The sequence below is a fragment of the Centruroides sculpturatus genome, unplaced genomic scaffold (genome assembly GCF_000671375.1).
Source record: "Centruroides sculpturatus isolate CEXI.00-Female unplaced genomic scaffold, Cexi_2.0 scaffold226, whole genome shotgun sequence".
NCBI classification, from domain to species: Eukaryota; Metazoa; Arthropoda; class Arachnida; order Scorpiones; family Buthidae; genus Centruroides; species Centruroides sculpturatus.
The window spans coordinates 216,188-236,229 of record NW_019384525.1 but is presented as its reverse complement, the minus strand read 5'-3'; the positions used below and the strand labels follow the sequence as shown (position 1 = coordinate 236,229).

At 35.6% G+C, this 20,042-nt stretch overlaps 1 protein-coding gene across 4 annotated transcripts in view; it reads left to right on the top strand.

The window, feature by feature from the left end:
- Positions 1–19,600, top strand: part of LOC111622852 (protein lin-54 homolog) — a 122,051-nt gene extending 102,451 nt beyond the window's left edge. For all 4 annotated transcript variants that reach the window (XM_023365284.1, XM_023365286.1, XM_023365283.1 and 1 more), the window contains exons 12-13: positions 15,720–15,895; positions 18,782–19,600. In XM_023365284.1, the coding sequence (XP_023221052.1) occupies positions 15,720–15,895; positions 18,782–18,795 (190 nt within the window). In that variant the 3' untranslated portion in view covers positions 18,796–19,600. The remainder of the gene's footprint in view (positions 1–15,719; positions 15,896–18,781) is intronic.
- The last annotated feature ends 442 nt before the right edge of the window (positions 19,601–20,042 follow it).

The following is a 20,042-nucleotide window of genomic DNA, read 5'->3' as shown; positions in this document are numbered from 1 at the left end:
ATATTTTCTTTTTGTTTATCTGTTATTATTTTATGTATAAAAATATATAAAATGTTAAGGTATTTTTATATATATAATAAATAAGTCAACTCTTCTCCTGAAAAAAATGAGTTTACACCATTCAGCTTACTGTACAGTGTGAACTCAATTTTTTCGGGAGGGGAGTCTACTTATCAGATGTCTAAACAAGTGTGGGACAATCAATCAATTTATTAAGGTACAGTACAAATAAAGAAAGTACATGCCCTGGCCCTGCGATAAGCATTATCAGGGAGGGAGTAACCAATATGTACATAAGGTCAATTTACAATACATTATAATGGTTAGTGTTAATTCATACAAGGTTTGTTTTGCAACGATTAGAGTACAGATACATCATAATGTTCGCGAGCAGTACAATACATATGGCAATTATTAACAGTAGGAAACAGGAAATAGTACAATACATGATGCATTTGTAGAAAATAGGAATAAACAATTATTATTAGTAAATTAGAATTACGTGTTAACAGTTGATAATTTGGTGCGTGACATGGGTTATTTTCCTAGTGAGTCTTTTGAAAGAGGAGATTTCATGATTAGTCCAAATGTCTTTAAGCTGGCATGGCCATCCAATGCCAATCTCATGAAGTAACAGAGAGTTCAGTTCTCTCACTATCCATCATAACACAATTGTAAAGGTAGTGCTTGGTGCCATCTTCAACGAAACATGTAGGGCATTGATTGGAAGTTCTGTGAGCAAACCTGTATAGGTAGCTCACGAATTTTCTGTGGTTAGTAAGTAGTTGAGAGATATGGTAATCCGGCATATACCAGTCCAAACTTAGGAAGTCATGTAGGTTCGGAATACGAGGGCTGTTCAGAAAGTTCGCGGCCTTGCCTATATGCGGCGCTGCGATCAATTTAATTTTTGGCGGGAATAATTCAGCCATCTGTGCTAGAGATACGATACCAATTTCCACTTGATTTGTCAAAAAGTTTTGCCACGACAGCTTAGCAGATAGTCAGTGTGCACATGCTTTGTCAAAAATGGAGAAGACGGAGACTCATGCAGTCATAAAATACCTGACGAAAAAAGGGTTGACCCCATCTCAAATCAAAGCTGACATGGATGAAGTTTTGGGAGAGTTTTCTCCTTCGTACACCACTGTGAAAAAATGGACAGCCCTTTTTAAATCTGGCAGAGAGAGTGTGGAAGATGACCCTTGCAGCGGACAGCCCTTTTTAAATCTGGCAGAGAGAGTGTGGAAGATGACCCTCGCAGCGGACGGCCATCAACTGCTGTCACTGAAGAAAATATCGACAAAGGTCACGATTTGTTATTAGCAGATCGCTGTTTGAAAATGTGTGAGATAGCTGAGACAACAGGCATCTCTGTCGACTGAGTGCACCATGTCCTAACCAAAAATTTGGGTGTGACGAAGGTCTCAGCAAGGTGGGTGTCGCGTCTGCTGACTGCCGAGCAAAAACATGTTTGCACTTTGATGTCAAAGGAGTGTTTGGACTTCTACCAGAAAAACCCACAGGATTTCTTGCATCGGTTTGTGACTACTGACGAAACATGGATCCATTACTACACTCCTGAAACACAAGAACAGTCGAAGCAATGGAAACACCACAGTTTGCCACCACCAAAGAAGGCAAAGACAGTTCCATCAACAGGGAAAGTGATGGCCTCGGTTTTTTGGGCTGCTAAAGGCATCATCGTTATTGATTACCTAGAAAGAGGAAAGACCATTAATGCTGTCTATTACTGTGAACTTTTGGAAAAATTGAAGAAAGAAATCGAAGAAAAAATGGTCACACTTGAAGAAGAAAAAGGTTCTGTTCCACCACGATAATGCACATGCAGATTCCGCTAGAATCACTGAACAAAAGATAAATGAACTTCGCTTCCAATTAGTTCCACATCCACCGTACTCATCTGATTTGGCCCCCAGTGACTTCCACCTTTTTCCAAACCTAAAAAAATTCTTGGCTGGAAAGAGATTCCACTCAAATGACGAAGTCATCTCTGAAGTGAACGAGTATTTTGCACACCTTGACAAATCGACTTATTGTGATGGCATAAAAAAGCTAGAACAGTGCTGGAATAAGTTTTTGCTAACAAAGGAGCCTACATTGAAAAATAAAAAAGTTTTAACATTATTTTGTTTGTTGTTCTATTTGAGGCTGCAAACTTTCCGAACAGCCCTCGTAAAGTTGTGAGTGATGCAGTGGCTGTTCTGATTCCAGGTGGTAGCCAGAGGTTGACTGTTTCTTTCCAGAGAATGGTCTGAAGGGTGTTATGACTAAGCTTGCGGTAAGAGATGCAGATGGTGGGGTCAAGTGCAGTGGCTTTAGCGAGAGGGTCTGCTTTCTCGTTACCGAGAGTTCCTTGGTGGGATCTAGTCCAAGACACACCAAAGGTGCAGCTAGGCATTGATTTTATTCCTAATATTCTCTGCAACAGGGTGCGGCTTCACACCTGTGGATGATGTTGCAGGCAGACATTGAGTCCATATAGATGCATACTACAATATTATAGAAGTTATCATTAATCCAGTCAATGGCCATCTGGATAGCCAGTAGCTCTGCTTGAAAGACACTGCAGTTTTTGTCAAGGCGATATTTCTGATTGTAAGTCTCGATGCATCCAGTATAGGCAACAAAGCTGCAGCCCACTTCACCATCAAGCTTTGAACCATCTGTGTAAATGTCCATATCTGCAGTGGTGACGTTCTCAGAGATGTTAACAGTAGGGCTGCCCGGAAATGTGGAGTCACAATAGGGAAGGGGCCATTCAATATCATTATGTGTAAACGTCATAGAGCCAGCTTGGATAGTCCTGCCCCATTTGATTTGTTTCATTTTTTGCTTTCGCTGAATATCTAAGTTGATGGGGAGTTTACGGGCAATCACCTGTAGGCTGTGATTACTGGTCATGCGGAAGGCCCTTGTCATGAGAAGTAGTGCCCGCCTTTGAGAGGACACTAATTTCCTTTTCGCATGCACTTTGGCGATGGCCCAGCCCCAGGTACCACAAGCATAAGCAAAATAGGGATGTAGATGCAATCATATATGATGGAAAGGGCTCTGGAGATAAGACCCCAGTCTCTTCTAGCAACTTGGGCGAAAGCCTGCATGATGAGAGCCGTGCGTCCGGTGATGTGCTCTATGTGCTTGTCCCAGGAGAGACGAAAGTCTCTGATTACCCTTAAATACTTCAGTGTTTTTCTGACTTTAATGGTGTTGTTATTCATTTTTATCAGAGGGGTCTGAGATATAAGTTAGGCTTACCATGAGTATTGAAGACGATAGCCTTTGTCTTGAGAGGGTTGAAATCCAATTTATGTTTGACACCACACCCCAGTCAGGTATTAGCTGTAGCATCAAGTTATTCTTGTGCTTGAGTTCGGCTCTCGAATGTCCACCTATGAGCATAAGTACATCGTCTGCATATGCAGTGCAGGTGTCCTGCCCAAGATTCTCCTTAAGAAAGGCATCAAATGTAATATTCCAGAGCATGGGCCCACATACAGACCTTTGAGGAAAGCCTCTAGAGATGTTTTTGTATACAGCATGTTGACCATATTGAAGAAGGGCCACCCTCTCTCTAAAGTAGTCGGATATAAGTTTCTGTAGATTCTTTGGGCAATTTATTTGCCATAGTTGGTGTGTCACTAGGGGCTCTGTTTATCTCCTCAGTAGTGAATGGTGGCATATCGTCAGTATCCTCCAGACCGTCTGTTTCCAGGCGAATTTGTTTCTGCCATTCCGTGTCTAGGCTCGGGTTGTCCTCATGACAGAAGAAATCAAGCTGAGAGGCCATGGCTTGAAAGAGAGTGGTGGGTTCATCACCAGCATTGTGATCAGTCATGATTTTTGTCTTTCCTAGCCTGTTGCTGCACATTTTCATGATAAAACCCCATGGGTTGTTGGATGTGCTTGTGCAGAACTCGGGCCAGCTGCGCGTCTTTTCAACTTTAATAGTTTGTTTGTAAAGTCTCTGACTGTTGAGATAGGCCTCTCTGTGCTGGCTTCTGATATCATTGTTTCTACATCTTAATTTTCTTGTAGTGCGACGTAGGTCACTGAGGCCAGGTGTCCACCAAGGGATGCCTTTCCTAGTTGATATTCTTTTTGGTATGTGCTTCTCGCATGCACTGATTATAATTTGTATATTATGGTCCATCTGCTTCTTGACATCAGTGTAATTTTCAGAGTAATGAGTAATTAGGTGACTTGCAAGGTAGGTCTTTATATTATCCCAGTTGGCTCTATTATGTGCATATCTGAATCGTGGAACATGGTTGATGACACAGTCGTCTGCAGAGTTGGTTAAATCATAAGCTATATAAGCATGATCACTTAAGGTTTCATCTGGAAAGACCCTCCAGTTAGTGATATTTGTGTAGAGACTAGAGCTTGTGGTGGTCACGTCAATCCACGACTTGCCACTCTGCGAGCTGTAGGTGGGGATGAGAAAGGGTTGTTCAGTATTAGCAAGTCATTACGAGCAAAGAATTCCTCAAGAAGGCTGCCACGTCTGTCAAGGTGGTCACCACCCCATGCAGGGGAGTGGGCATTATAGTCACCAGCCATGATGATGTGTGTCCCTTGGAACTTGTGTATAATACTTTGCAGGTCGTCGAGGAAGCCCTCGCAATCAGCACCACCAGGGAAGTAAACATTTAAGATGATAACTCTTGTTTCATGGTTCATGACTTCAGTGGTGATGAGGAATTGGTTACTGTATTTAGTGTGATGAACAGAAAGCTCGGCATTAGCAACAAGCATAATAGCCCATGGGAAATGATCAGTGCCCCGCAGGATTGGGCAGAAGGTGGGAAGACATGTGGGGATGTCCTTTTGGCAGTATGGCTCTTGCACCAGGATCAGGTCGTAATTAGTAAGATGCTTATTAAGTAGAGAGGTGGCAGCAATGCACCTCTCTAGATTGCACTGCAGAATACATACTTTGTTATTGTGTGTCTGATCCATAGTCTATTCTGGAGTTAAGAGTTTTAATATGCTGATAAGTAAGGCAAGAGCTATCAAATGCATTATGCTTGCAGTTCTGCATCTTGTTCTGACGACAATTACAACAGTCAGGTTCCTTTTCATGGTTGGGGCAGTCCTTGTAGGGATGATCCCCCATACATTGGCTGCAAGTGTAGGAGGATTGTGGGCAGTCGTTTGCAGAATGGTGGAATTTGCAGCATTTGAAGCACTGTAGGACTGGACAGAAGTCCGCAATCCTACAGCGCGACCATTCGATATTAACTTTTCCTAGGCCAATAAGCTCCTTCCTCATGGATGGGGACACTTCCACAACCCAGTTTTTTATAAGTGGTCTCTTTTTTACCAAGTTGGAATTTAATGCGGAATTGCTCCGCAAACTCTTCTGTAAGCATTTCACTTATCAGATTATTCTGAGTGTATATCTGGGTAGGTAGATTTTCCTTCGGAGTGTCAGAGTGTACAGAGTAGATGACCACATGTGGCCATCTCTTTTTCGGTTTATGAGTAACCAGTTCCGGGAGTTTTTCCTCAATATTTTTCCCCAATAATTCTGCGTCGTTGCAACTGCCCAGTTCGATAGCTATTCCTCCTCCTCCGATCTTANTAAGAAAGGCATCAAATGTAATATTCCAGAGCATGGGCCCACATACAGACCTTTGAGGAAAGCCTCTAGAGATGTTTTTGTATACAGCATGTTGACCATATTGAAGAAGGGCCACCCTCTCTCTAAAGTAGTCGGATATAAGTTTCTGTAGATTCTTTGGGCAATTTATTTGCCATAGTTGGTGTGTCACTAGGGGCTCTGTTTATCTCCTCAGTAGTGAATGGTGGCATATCGTCAGTATCCTCCAGACCGTCTGTTTCCAGGCGAATTTGTTTCTGCCATTCCGTGTCTAGGCTTGGGTTGTCCTCATGACAGAAGAAATCAAGCTGAGAGGCCATGGCTTGAAAGAGAGTGGTGGGTTCATCACCAGCATTGTGATCAGTCATGATTTTTGTCTTTCCTAGCCTGTTGCTGCACATTTTCATGATAAAACCCCATGGGTTGTTGGATGTGCTTGTGCAGAACTCGGGCCAGCTGCGCGTCTTTTCAACTTTAATAGTTTGTTTGTAAAGTCTCTGACTGTTGAGATAGGCCTCTCTGTGCTGGCTTCTGATATCATTGTTTCTACATCTTAATTTTCTTGTAGTGCGACGTAGGTCACTGAGGCCAGGTGTCCACCAAGGGATGCCTTTCCTAGTTGATATTCTTTTTGGTATGTGCTTCTCGCATGCACTGATTATAATTTGTATATTATGGTCCATCTGCTTCTTGACATCAGTGTAATTTTCAGAGTAATGAGTAATTAGGTGACTTGCAAGGTAGGTCTTTATATTATCCCAGTTGGCTCTATTATGTGCATATCTGAATCGTGGAACATGGTTGATGACACAGTCGTCTGCAGAGTTGGTTAAATCATAAGCTATATAAGCATGATCACTTAAGGTTTCATCTGGAAAGACCCTCCAGTTAGTGATATTTGTGTAGAGACTAGAGCTTGTGGTGGTCACGTCAATCCACGACTTGCCACTCTGCGAGCTGTAGGTGGGGATGAGAAAGGGTTGTTCAGTATTAGCAAGTCATTACGAGCAAAGAATTCCTCAAGAAGGCTGCCACGTCTGTCAAGGTGGTCACCACCCCATGCAGGGGAGTGGGCATTATAGTCACCAGCCATGATGATGTGTGTCCCTTGGAACTTGTGTATAATACTTTGCAGGTCGTCGAGGAAGCCCTCGCAATCAGCACCACCAGGGAAGTAAACATTTAAGATGATAACTCTTGTTTCATGGTTCATGACTTCAGTGGTGATGAGGAATTGGTTACTGTATTTAGTGTGATGAACAGAAAGCTCGGCATTAGCAACAAGCATAATAGCCCATGGGAAATGATCAGTGCCCCGCAGGATTGGGCAGAAGGTGGGAAGACATGTGGGGATGTCCTTTTGGCAGTATGGCTCTTGCACCAGGATCAGGTCGTAATTAGTAAGATGCTTATTAAGTAGAGAGGTGGCAGCAATGCACCTCTCTAGATTGCACTGCAGAATACATACTTTGTTATTGTGTGTCTGATCCATAGTCTATTCTGGAGTTAAGAGTTTTAATATGCTGATAAGTAAGGCAAGAGCTATCAAATGCATTATGCTTGCAGTTCTGCATCTTGTTCTGACGACAATTACAACAGTCAGGTTCCTTTTCATGGTTGGGGCAGTCCTTGTAGGGATGATCCCCCATACATTGGCTGCAAGTGTAGGAGGATTGTGGGCAGTCGTTTGCAGAATGGTGGAATTTGCAGCATTTGAAGCACTGTAGGACTGGACAGAAGTCCGCAATCCTACAGCGCGACCATTCGATATTAACTTTTCCTAGGCCAATAAGCTCCTTCCTCATGGATGGGGACACTTCCACAACCCAGTTTTTTATAAGTGGTCTCTTTTTTACCAAGTTGGAATTTAATGCGGAATTGCTCCGCAAACTCTTCTGTAAGCATTTCACTTATCAGATTATTCTGAGTGTATATCTGGGTAGGTAGATTTTCCTTCGGAGTGTCAGAGTGTACAGAGTAGATGACCACATGTGGCCATCTCTTTTTCGGTTTATGAGTAACCAGTTCCGGGAGTTTTTCCTCAATATTTTTCCCCAATAATTCTGCGTCGTTGCAACTGCCCAGTTCGATAGCTATTCCTCCTCCTCCGATCTTATGAATTCTATCTATGCCTGTGTGTAGGTCTGAAGGCTTAATCTTGGTTTGCATAAGTTTGCTGACATTGTCACTGTTGCTATTATCTTTGTTTTTACTGTAGACAAGAATGACTTCTTTTTGAGGGGTAGATTTTGGGCCCATATGGCATCCTCCTGGTTGGCCACTCATCTTCACAACAGAGCTATAGAGAGGAGTGGAAGGTGTATTTCTAGTCGCTTTGTTTTCAATCTCATCCAATCTTTTTAGAATGGTTTGTTGAACATCACGTATGTTTTCAGGGTTAATTGTCTTTATCAGGTCATCCTTGGTAGGTATATCAGCCAGTCTCTGTTCAAGAGACTCTGGCAGACAGTTGGTTTTAAATATACGGATGGCTATATCTATGACTTTTGTGAATTGTTCAGTCATTTGGTGCACAGATTCTTTGGCACCAAGCTTGCAGTTATAGTTACTGGCGCAGTAGTTTTGAGTTTATCCAATGCCTTGAAGGATTCATTTCTGAATTCCTCAATAATGTTGATAGTTGACATGATAAGCATGGTTGATGATAGTAATGTAAAGCGTGGCTTGGCTGTCAAAGCAGTCCTGCACTATAGACTTGGTAGTCTGATGGTGCCCAAGTGTGGGACAGAAAAAATGTTGATTTATTTAGGGGTGATGAGTTAAATGGTTCAAGTAAACCAGTTTTTTAACATTAATGCTTATGAAAGTCAGCATTAATGTTAACAGACAGAAACTGACTACTTTACTGATGGTGTCTAGTTATACCTATGACAACTTATATCAACTCGACCATAATGCCAAAATTACTATATATATATAAAGAGATAGTCAATTGAGTGTCATAGTGGAGGAGTACATAGGCTATGGGCATAGGTGTCTTCTTCAGCCGGCACTGTGAGTAATCATGAATGGTTATATCTAGGTTTAAATACGCCTGGAAGTGAAGAATTGTTCAGAAGTCCAAGGTGGCATAACTGGCAGAGCATCACACAGGTGAGCAGAGGTTGCAGGTTTAAATCCCATTCCAGGCTGTTCTAAATTATTTAATAAAAACACTAAATAAAACATTTAACATTTTCTATTGCTGAGAATACTTTATTTAAACACAAACGTTTTCAGCCTAATGGAATAGGCCATCTTCAGGGGAACTAGCATTTGAACATATTTTAAAATTGTAATAAATGGAATGTTTGAACTTTATAAATTCAAATTTAAAATGAAAAATAGATAAATTAACAAATAAATAACAAAATAAATATACTAAATACATTGAAGCCATAACAAAATAAATAATAGTAATAAAATAAAATAAATAAAAATAAAATAAAATAAATACATAAAAAGGCGTCACAATATAAGGGCAGATAGGGACTAAGAATTTGTATATTTTAATTTTTCTCTTACATAGAACTTCCATGCAGAAGCTAATCCATCCACATCCCTTGCATTAAATACAGCCGTCTCTTAATTTACTTTTATAGATTTCAATCTTTTCTTGTTGCAAAGCTAATGATGGGGACTACATGGTTTTGAGAATAGTTGCTTCACTCTATTTAATTATAGAGTCCTCTGCTTGTGCCATACTTGACAAAACAGTGTTGCAATGATTTTAAAGTATTCTCAGCGATAGAAGATCTTAAATGTTTTATTTAGTGTTTTTAAAAGAAGCTGAGTTTGATATTTAATTATTTAATAAATTAATAAAACTTATAATTGTTGTTTAAACACTATGTAGTGTAATAAATTCAAACGTTTGGCATCCTTTCATTTTTATTTTAATTTAGTTGATACGCATTTTAGATTACACGTTTCAGGTGTAACATGCCCCTCCTCAGCCAACTAAAAAATGATACATACAATACATAAAAAAAGTAAAATAAATATAAATGGTTATTTTTTAAACATACCTCAGTATTAGACATACCTCATATTTATTCCGTGTTATTACAACAAGATAATTTATAGTGAATTTTCTTTTTTAAAAAAGCATAAAAAAATGATAGAATTTGAAATGAAATTTGATTCAATACCATATTGCTTCTTGGACAAAGATAAGGAAGGATGCTAACAACATAAGTTTCAAAATAATAAAAATGGGTATATCATTTATTAATATATTCATATAGATAATAGAGGAATTAAGCATTTTTTAATATGAAATAGATGAACATAAAGTTCCACACTGGCGATATACTTACCCTTTAATTGTATTGGTCAAAAAAGAAGATACATTAAAAGCGTAGATATATGTATTGTGGTGATTAATGTTATATTTATAATATTTGTTTAAATAGATATACAATAGTAAATGTGTAAGTCGAATAAATATTATGTATTCACCTAATAGAACCCAGCTTGTAAAAATACCGATGTATGTCTAAAAAAATACCTTAACCATTTATATTTATTTTACTTTTTTATGTATTGTATGTATCATTTTTTAGTTGGCTGAGGAGGGGCATGTTACGCCTGAAACGTGTAATCTAAAACGTGTATCAACTAAATTAAAATAAAGATGAAAGAATACCAAATGCATCCCTATGATTGATACAGTTTGTGTGCAACTGCGCCTTGTGAATTTCTAGTTTCTCCAGATGTTTTATGGCCTACCTGGATCTTGTAGCTTTAATGATCGACGCCCGATCCCAAAAGACCTCGATATTCTGTTGCTTGGCAAAGGCAACAAGCACCGTAGAGTCTACGTTTTTATTTACCGAGTGCTTATGTTCAGCAATTCTTTTCTTTAAGTTTCTCATGGTTGCTCCTATGTATACCAAATTAGAATTAAATCTGCGGTCTTTTAACGGTATTGAGTATACCCCTGCCATCGTGTTTCATTCGTAATTGCCTTTATCGTTCCTTAAGAGTCTGTATACGGTGGGATTACGCTTGTATACTATCTGTATGTTCTTATCTCTGGTAATTTTTTTAACCATTCCTTTGAGGAACGGTATGTAATTAAGCACGACTCTTTCTTTACGCTGATTTCCTCCCTGAGATGGGTGGCGCTTCCGACAGCTACAAGATCCAGGCAGGCCATAAAACATCTGGAGAAACTAGAAATTCACAAGGCGCAGTTGCACACAAACTGTATGAATACCAAATGTTCGAATTTATTACACTACATAGTGTTTAAGCAACAAAGAAGACTTACAACATGGTTTCAGATTATCAAAAAACTTATAATTATTTATTTAGATAAGAGATGGTGACTAACATCTACCTCTATTACCAAATTACTTAATATCTAATTATTATTAATAGCAAAATAATAGCCCAATTAATTGGTGATGATTTGGTTTAGTAATTTTAGTTTTTTTGCCAGGCTGACATATTAATCTAAATGTAATTAAGTGAGAAAGGAAGAAATTATTACAAAAGTGTTAATTACACACAAATATCATTATGTTTGCAAGCACTTCCAACATTTTATAAGGCATCATTCTCAGGCAGAACACAAACTCAAATAAATCTTTTGAACAAACATTTCAAATTAAAACTAATGGCATTAGTCCTTTAGAACAAACCAAATTTAAAATAAAAATGTAAAGAATTTGAATTAAGGCGCATGTGATGACAATGTGCCATGTTGTGTTGAATAGGCACTGAGAGCAGAGCTAGAGACGATGTTTTAATCTTTTATACAGGCTGACCCACATTGCAGGCAACTCAAGCATGGGGGAGTTGCACGGATTTAATAATACGGTAAGGAGGGCCTCTCAAACACACCAGGATTCTCTGATCACAATACCTTAGCATTGCCACACAGTCCCACAGCAGGGTGTGTTGATGTTGTAACACCATCCTAGCTAGCTCAGTGTCACACCTACCCACCCTGATGGAATGTTGGTGTTCAGAGATGCAGCAAGATGACATTTTAGTTGTCACTCCTATGTAGTGGGTGTGAATGCCAGATGTGTTTTATAATGGGATAGAGTATATCCCGGACTTCTCTTATTTTGAAAGCAACAACTCTTAATAAATTAACGTGTACTGTACATCAGACATTTTTTATTGGACCAGTCCTGGAACTTTTTGACTGCACCTCATAAAACTAAATATATTTACCTATAATACCTGGCAGGCAACTGTCACTCGCCCCCATAGTGCAGATTGGAAAGTCGAGCTGCCTGCTGCAGAGATTACAATTATGAGCAGATTGGTCTTGATTATCAGGGTGATTTTGAGGATGTTTGTCACTGTTCCAAATTGGTGGATTCTAGTTCTACAATGGGACAAGGGGAGGTGTGAAATGTCTAGTTGGTCTTCGTCATCACCTTCCTGATCTTTCTTGACCTCACATCTTTGCACTTGTCTGGGTCTGTCAGGATATATTATGTGGGTGAGGATTGTTTAATATGATCAATGTGGACCACAGCTTCACAGAGCTAACTTTGTGAAATTTTCAGTTTATAACCACAGATTAAATCAAAGCCTTCTCACTGTCATCAAAGGTCATTTTCAATCCTACCAACTTGACTTTTGCTTTTCTACCAAAACCCTTTCATCTCTGTGGTGGTAATCTACTCTCAAAACATTGGAGAATGCAATATACAGTCTGTTTTGAAATTCCCTCAATTGCAAAATGGTTTAAATAAAACATTAGGGGGGAAATGTGTAAAAGTTGTAAACTCTTAAGCATAAAGCGTCTTCTTTCATTGCTATTTTGAAAGAAGCAGAAAATTGAATGAGGGAAAAGATTTTGGAGTGTTCTACAGTATTGGCTGTTAGCTAGAGCCTGAGATATTTTGTACAGATTTTTTTCAGACATCCATTACTGATCAAAACAACAGGCAAGAGTAATATTTGTAAATACAGTAGAGCGTTGATTATCCGAAAGTCAATCATCCGAAAGAATTCCAGTCGGCAAATTTAAATTTTCGCCAGTGCTGTGACGCTGCAATCTTTGGCTATGTCTTCGGCTACTCAAATATTTTACGTTTTTGATACTAAATTAACTTCTGAAGTATAATTTTTTATTGTTTTTATATTTTTCAATATATTTATTTTGTTCGTACAAAATAAAAAAATAATTTTTAACAATACAATATTCTTAGTTAGGCTTAACATTGATGAAAATTCAACGCAAAGCGACACGCAACGGAGAAAAATGTCAAGATGGGATAAATTAATATATTGTTTCGTACATAATCGGTTATCCGAAACATCGATATTCCGAACGACCCCAGTCCCCAATTGATTTGGATAATCGACGCTCTACTGTATTGAGAAATTTATATTTATTTTCTGATTCCTGCAAATCTTTCTTAAATACTTAAGAAATTTTTAATACAAATTCCTGCATTATCTTATCTACTTTCAAAAGACTTATTTAGAAAGAAAAATTTAGTTTTTTTAATAAGATTTGTTTGTCAATCTTATTCAAGAAACTAAATTTTTCCAAGATATTTTTAATAATAACAATTAAAAATTGGATATAAATATGCTATTTAACAAACCAAAATTTAGAATAAGGGTAAAGCAAACTGTCTATTTGCATTAAAGTTGTTTACTACATAAATTTTTAAAAAAGTATGTTAAAAGATTCCAAATGCATGTGGAATTTTTTTTAAAAATTAAAAAAAATAATTTAAAAAAAATTGTAATTCAAATGGTATATGCTCAACCTGAAGATGACATTTTATGATGTCGAAAGTACTTGTTCCTAATTAAATACTTTGCAAGTAATCAACTTTAATCCAATATACATTTTGCTTTATTCTTATTAAAAACTGGAATTAAATGATTTTATTACAGAATGCTTTTAAGTACTTTAAAGACACTTAAATTGTGTTAAGGGTCAAATTTAATTTTTAAAAGTTTAATAAATATAATTAAAATTCAATTCAAAAGAAATGAAAATCTTTTATGATGATGATAAATCATTTTATAAAGCAATTTAAAAAATTAATTTATCAGAGAGATTCTCAAAGTTCTAACATACTATCATCAAATAAATAAACTTCTGATTTCAAAAGAAATCAAATCATCAGCATATAAATTCATTCCTGAAAGTGGGCTGCAATTTTTAATTATATTTTTAATTAATTTCATTTAAAATATATGCTCTTTATCTCAAATTAGTACCATAGTGTCTTTCCCCTGTACATCATACTTTTCCTTAACAATAGAGTCATGCCAGTCATCTATTAACTGCTCTCAGGGGAAAAGTTTTGAATCTAAATAACGTGACTTCCAGTTTGCATCAGAAGTTTGTATATAGTTAATCGAGGCCTCCTGCCCCTAAGGTTTTCATATCTGGTCTCTGATTTCATCTCTAACTCCATTCTTGAGATTAAGGAAAGACAGACAGACAACAGTGAGAATTTATTGGTCAACAATTTTATTCATATTGCAGCCCAATTAAATAACTAAATCGTGTAATATTTTATCATCCTAATTATTCCTTTGTAACCTTTTTTACAACAGTTAGTACAAGTGATATGTTAATAAAATTTGGATTAATTTTTATTTTATTGAAAAAAGTCAGTCACAGTGTAAACAGGTTACTTATCTTAACTTATCCCGTCAATATAAGAAATACACGTCTTCCAACACTAGAGGAGTTATAATTCAGCACTTCAAACAACCTTCAAACAGCACTTCAAACATACCACTGGAGCTGTAAAGGTTGTTTGAAGTGCTGAATTATCCTGTCAAATCAATCTTCATGGCACCAAATACACAGTGATTTTATATTATTCTGAAATTGTCTGATTATTATTATTCTGAAATATTATTGTCTTATTTCTTAAAGAAGTTAAATACAGGTGTTTATAATTAAACTGACTGCACCCAGAGTCCACTGAGGTCAGTTCTAATGGACATATGTAGATAACACTTGGTATATATTCTATTAAAATCATGGGAAATAAAAATTAGTTTAAATTTTCACCACTAGGTGAAAATACATCAAGAACAACTACAGTATGTAATGCTATGCAGATTATTGTAGAAAATACATTCCTGGGCTATAGCATTCTCTGCCTCAGCTGAAGGCAAACATAACACAGCATATTGCCAATACTCCCATCAAAATGCTTCATTTGACAATTCATAATGTCATATTATGCTTCCAACATGCAATCAATGCAGAAGGCATGCACATTAAACACATGGTGTAAGATACTGTAAAATGACATTCTTCCTTATTGACTTATTGTTATTGTTCTTGAAGCACCATATTTTTACCTACTGGCAAAAATTTGGACTAATCTTTGTTTTCTAAAAATTGTCCCTCATGGGGTGAATAGCATATGTACTGTACCAAGTTTCATTGACATATGTCCATTAGAACGGCCCCTGCGAGCTCAGAATAAGGTTGGTTTAATTATAACCACACTGTACAAGCTGAACAAATTTTACTAAACTGATTAACTAATACATATAACTCGTTAATCTCGTAGAATTTTAAATGTTTCAGCTACTAGTTTTGTAAACTAGACATTGTTACATTCTACTTCTCAGCACCAAAATTCTAGTGAGTATAAAATCACCATTAATTATAAAGATTTTTCAGAATTTCAGAAAACAGGAACAAAAAAATTTAAATAGATTTTGCCACTAAATTCTAAGAAATTGCTTGAGTGAGGAGTTATTACAATGTTTTAATGAAATTAATGTTTTTCCTCAAAAATTAATTTAAGAAATCATTAGAAGTTTTTTGAAATTGTATAAATTTGTAAGACATTATGGTAATAAAAATATAACAATTTTTGAATCAATTCTAAAATAACTACCTTTCATTTTCTAAAATTTCTTTAAATTGGATCTTCACCCATGGGATATTCTTTATTGGGAGGTTTGTACCTGTAGAGACTGTAAAGTCAAGAGTCCAATATAAGTCTTCTACTAACGACATCACATGGGTAACAGTAGGATTACAGTCCAGTTCAAATTATTTTTTAAGATAGACATTTTAATTTTTATAATTGTTTTTTATATTGAAATTTAAAATAATTTTTTTTCTTAGATTGCCATTTGCTTTTATAACACAAGAAGTGGTTGAAGCAACTTGCCAATGTTTATTAGCTCAAGCCGAAGATGGCGAGAGATCTGGACTGCCTGTGTCCACACTCGAAAGGCTGGTTTTAGAAGAATTTGGAAGATGTTTGATGCAAATAATTGAATATGCAAATAAAACTAAAGGTATCAGAATATTTGTAATTAATACAATTTTTTTACTTGAAACATCACATATAATAAGTATTTTAAACACTACATTAAATGAAAATAGTAATAATTTTTTTCTGTGGTTTTAAAAGTTTCTCTAATTTAGTATGATTTATGAAACAATTCTAACAGCAGTAAATTATTTTCATTTCTATTGTTTTAAAAATTTCTTTATATTCTATTCAAACTCAGTTACCATTCATTATATTGCAAATACTTTTGTTTTAGTTGTATTTAGACTATTGATTAGTTACTTGATTGAGTAAATATTGTTTTAACCAATCACACTAAACTTTGCACACTTTTCCAGCACTAGTTTAATAAAAACAAATGTTTTTAACCCCATTCAGAGGTTTGTCTCAGGTTAAAAACATATTAAAATACAAATTTAAAAAAAAAAACTGTTTTTAACCTGAGGCAAACCTCTGAATGAAGCTGAAAACATTTGTTTTGATTAAATTGCTGGAAAAAATGTATAAGGTGTAGTGTGATTGGTATATTTGTTTCCAGTTTTTCTGCAAATGCTTGAAATATTGTTTTATTATACAGTACATTGTATATTTAAATTATTATTTCATTTTGCAAAATTTTTACAGTCCTGAAGGGAATATGATTTTAAACCCAAGTATAGTTTTAAAGCATCACATAAGATCCAAACATATTAATCTAGTACTGAACTTGTTTACAAATATTACTTTAAAATATTTTTACATAGCAAAATATATTTTTGAATTACTTAACAGATCTTTGAGTATATAATTTGAAAATAATCTGTAAGGTTAAAAATTTTACTAATTACATTATCTGCGTAATGACATGAGTTATTCCAAACACTATGAAGACTTCTAGAAACTTTTGGCATTAAATGAAATCGAAAATTGTATGAGAGACTGTCTGAAAGTAATTCCTCCTATTTTTTTTCCTCATTAAATAAGTTGGTAATTTGAGAAATTTGAATTCCTTGTGGTTCCTCCAATTTTTATATGCAGTCCTTTGCAATAATAGCTTCATAAATCAACAGGTGGCAGTATTGCATTGTTTTAAAAACTGGCTGACATTAACATGCATATAAGACAACAATCTGTGACAGAATTCCTGACTGCAAAACGTGAAATTCTGAAAAATGTTTATGGAGACACAATATTGGATGTCAGCACTGTTAGGTGCTGGGTTTGTCACTGTATGGAAACTGAAGGGCAAACCCCTTCAGCTGATGAAAAGTGGAGCAATCGGCTTTCCACTGCAGTGATTCGAAGGAACATGCAATAAGCTACTGAGATCATTTGTGCTGACTGCCAAGTAACAACTGATGAATTGTGCTGCATGCTTTTCATCAGTAAAGGCAGTGTGATAGCCATTATTGATAAATTGGGCTACTCAAAGGTCGGTGCATGGTAGGTACCAAAAATATTGACTGACAGAATAAAGAGACATGGAAAACAATAGCCACTGACCTGTTACATTTTTTCAATATGGAAAGGGAGGAGTTCCTGGCAAACATTGACAGGGAATGAGACTTGGGTTTGTTTCTTTGAACCTGAATCCAAAAGGCTCTTGATGGAATCACATCACTCATCACCACCAAGAAAGGAAAAAATTCAAAAGTGTACAATCTGCATGGAAAGTTTTGGCAACAGTGTTGTGGGACATGGAGATTGTGATTCTGTGGATTTTTTGAGCATAGGTGCACAATAAATTCTGTTTAAGCTTCTTCTGGGTGCAGATGTAGTAAAGTGTGTCTTCGGCAAGTTTGTCCAACAAAACTCTGGTGAATGTTTTTCTTATGCATGACAATGCAAGAACACTTGTGACATTACAAAAATTGAATGGAAAGTCTTGCCTCATCCACCATACAGCCCTGACCTAACACCATCAGACTACCATCTGTTCAGGCCACTGAAGGAAGTTCATTATGGGCATCACTTTGAAGATGAGGAGACCCTAAAAATTTCCATGTGCCAATGGCTGAGGAAGGAGGACAGTGATTTTTTACTGTGCAAGAATAGATGCCCTTGTTAAAAGGTGAACAAAAACTGTTGAAAAGGGCAAAGATTATATTTATATTAAAAAGTGAGAAATTAATCCTGAAAGCTGTGGCTATATTCTGTGTAAATTTCACTTAGGTTTCTTGTAAAATAAAAGAGAAACAAAATGGGAGGCATTACTTTCTGACTGATCCATGTATATAAAAATGTTCTAAAATTACTCTTGTGAATGACTTAGTATAGTTGTTATAAAATTATTGCATAAAAAAGGCTTCAAGACATTTGTGCAGTCAAGACGGATAAGCCACTGGCCATCACCTTGGTAGTGGTTTGTCCCCGATATGTCGGGCACCAATCCACAAGTTTATGGGGGAAAAAGCCCTCTTGGTGCTTATGCTGCAGAAAGATTAAAAGAGAGCCTCTAGATTGTTGAAACATGCCCATTGGAAAAAGTTATTTTACATTGTTCCGACTTAAAATGAAACAATCAATAAAGATTTGTTTGAAATTAGTCAAATGTAGTCTATTTAAGAGATTTCATAGATTTTAGACAGGTTTCATTTAGCTTTTTCTTAAAACTATTTATTAATTTAATCATATCAAATTTGTTTAAAATTTGGTTGGACTTCTATGGCTTGAGTCAGAGCCCACATCAGCTATAAGCTTAAGAAGACTCAATATGGTTAGTTAATTATTCAATGATAATATTATTTAACATGATTCATTCCAAACTTGAAGTTTTTTTCCTTCCTAAAAATTAAATTTATTTTAACTATACAGAAATTTAATTTATGAAGATAACAATGGACAAAATTACTTAATCTTGACTTTAGAAATCTATTCAATATTTATTAATTTAAAAACTTTTATTTTTCAGTTTCCAATACATAATGTATAGCAACTTTATTTGTGCTCTCAATAACACTCAAAAGATAAACAAAAATGGGAATGATACTAGTCATTTGCGTGGACGTCGACATGTTCGTCCCTCAAGAAGTTTCCCAAAATCGAATAGACAGACTCACGAGTGGGATTTGTGCCTAAGCAGTAAAGATTTTCGCAAAAAATTCGACATGTTGAAAGTTGCCACTCATTACATATCGCTATGAAATAACATCTATATACATATATTTAAAAAATATATAATTATAAATATGAAATAACTCTATAGAATCATCCCGTTTCATATATGAAAGAATGTTTTATTTAGTTTTAAGGAGTGAAAGAAGTGTTGTATTATACAAGTTCAGTCAGACAATAGCATTTTATGTGGATAAATTAATATTATGCAAGATACTTTTATTAATGTTGTTACAAAGTTTGTGCCAGATTACATAACACGCTTGCAATTTTAACATTTTTATTGAAGATGTACAAAGCCCAATATTTGTGAAATTTAATTATATATATATATATATATTATATTATATTATTATTATTATTAATGAACATAAAAGCATTGTAAATTTTAAGTTAAGTTAAGGATGGGCAAATAAGTATTGTTAAATAGTGGTAATTTTTTAGCATTCTGCAGGGTTTGTGAATAACAGTTGTTATTTAATCCTAAATGTCCAATGGTTTTAAAAAACAGGAGAATTAAAATAGCATTTTTTTATGCCCCAATATATTGTATAGTGTAAACATTAATTTTATCTTTTAATTGTAGTGCTATGTCTAATAAACAGTTTCTGAAACAGTTTCCTATTTCACTTTATTTCAAATCATTTTTTTACACATACACATGATAGACTTGTTAGTATATCTCAGTATGGAAGAATAAACACTTATGTATATGAAAAGTTTTAGTAGTGTGTAGCTTCATAAATGAAATCTTAACAGTATCTGTGAAAATTTGACATGCATATATGCAATCAAAAGATCAAGAAACATTACAATTAAATACACATTACATGTAACACAATATTACACAATAAATTACATTTAAACAAATCACATATTTTACATCATTCTTCACGGCTGTTTATGCTTCCTACTCTTTCTTATATTCACTCTTCTTTTCTGTTGTGCTCAGAAAATTTCAGTTAGTTTCAAAATACCATAAATCAATAGACTTACCAATTTATTTCAAATTAATATCTTATTGCATTGAACTGAACTGTTATTTTCTTTGTAAGTTC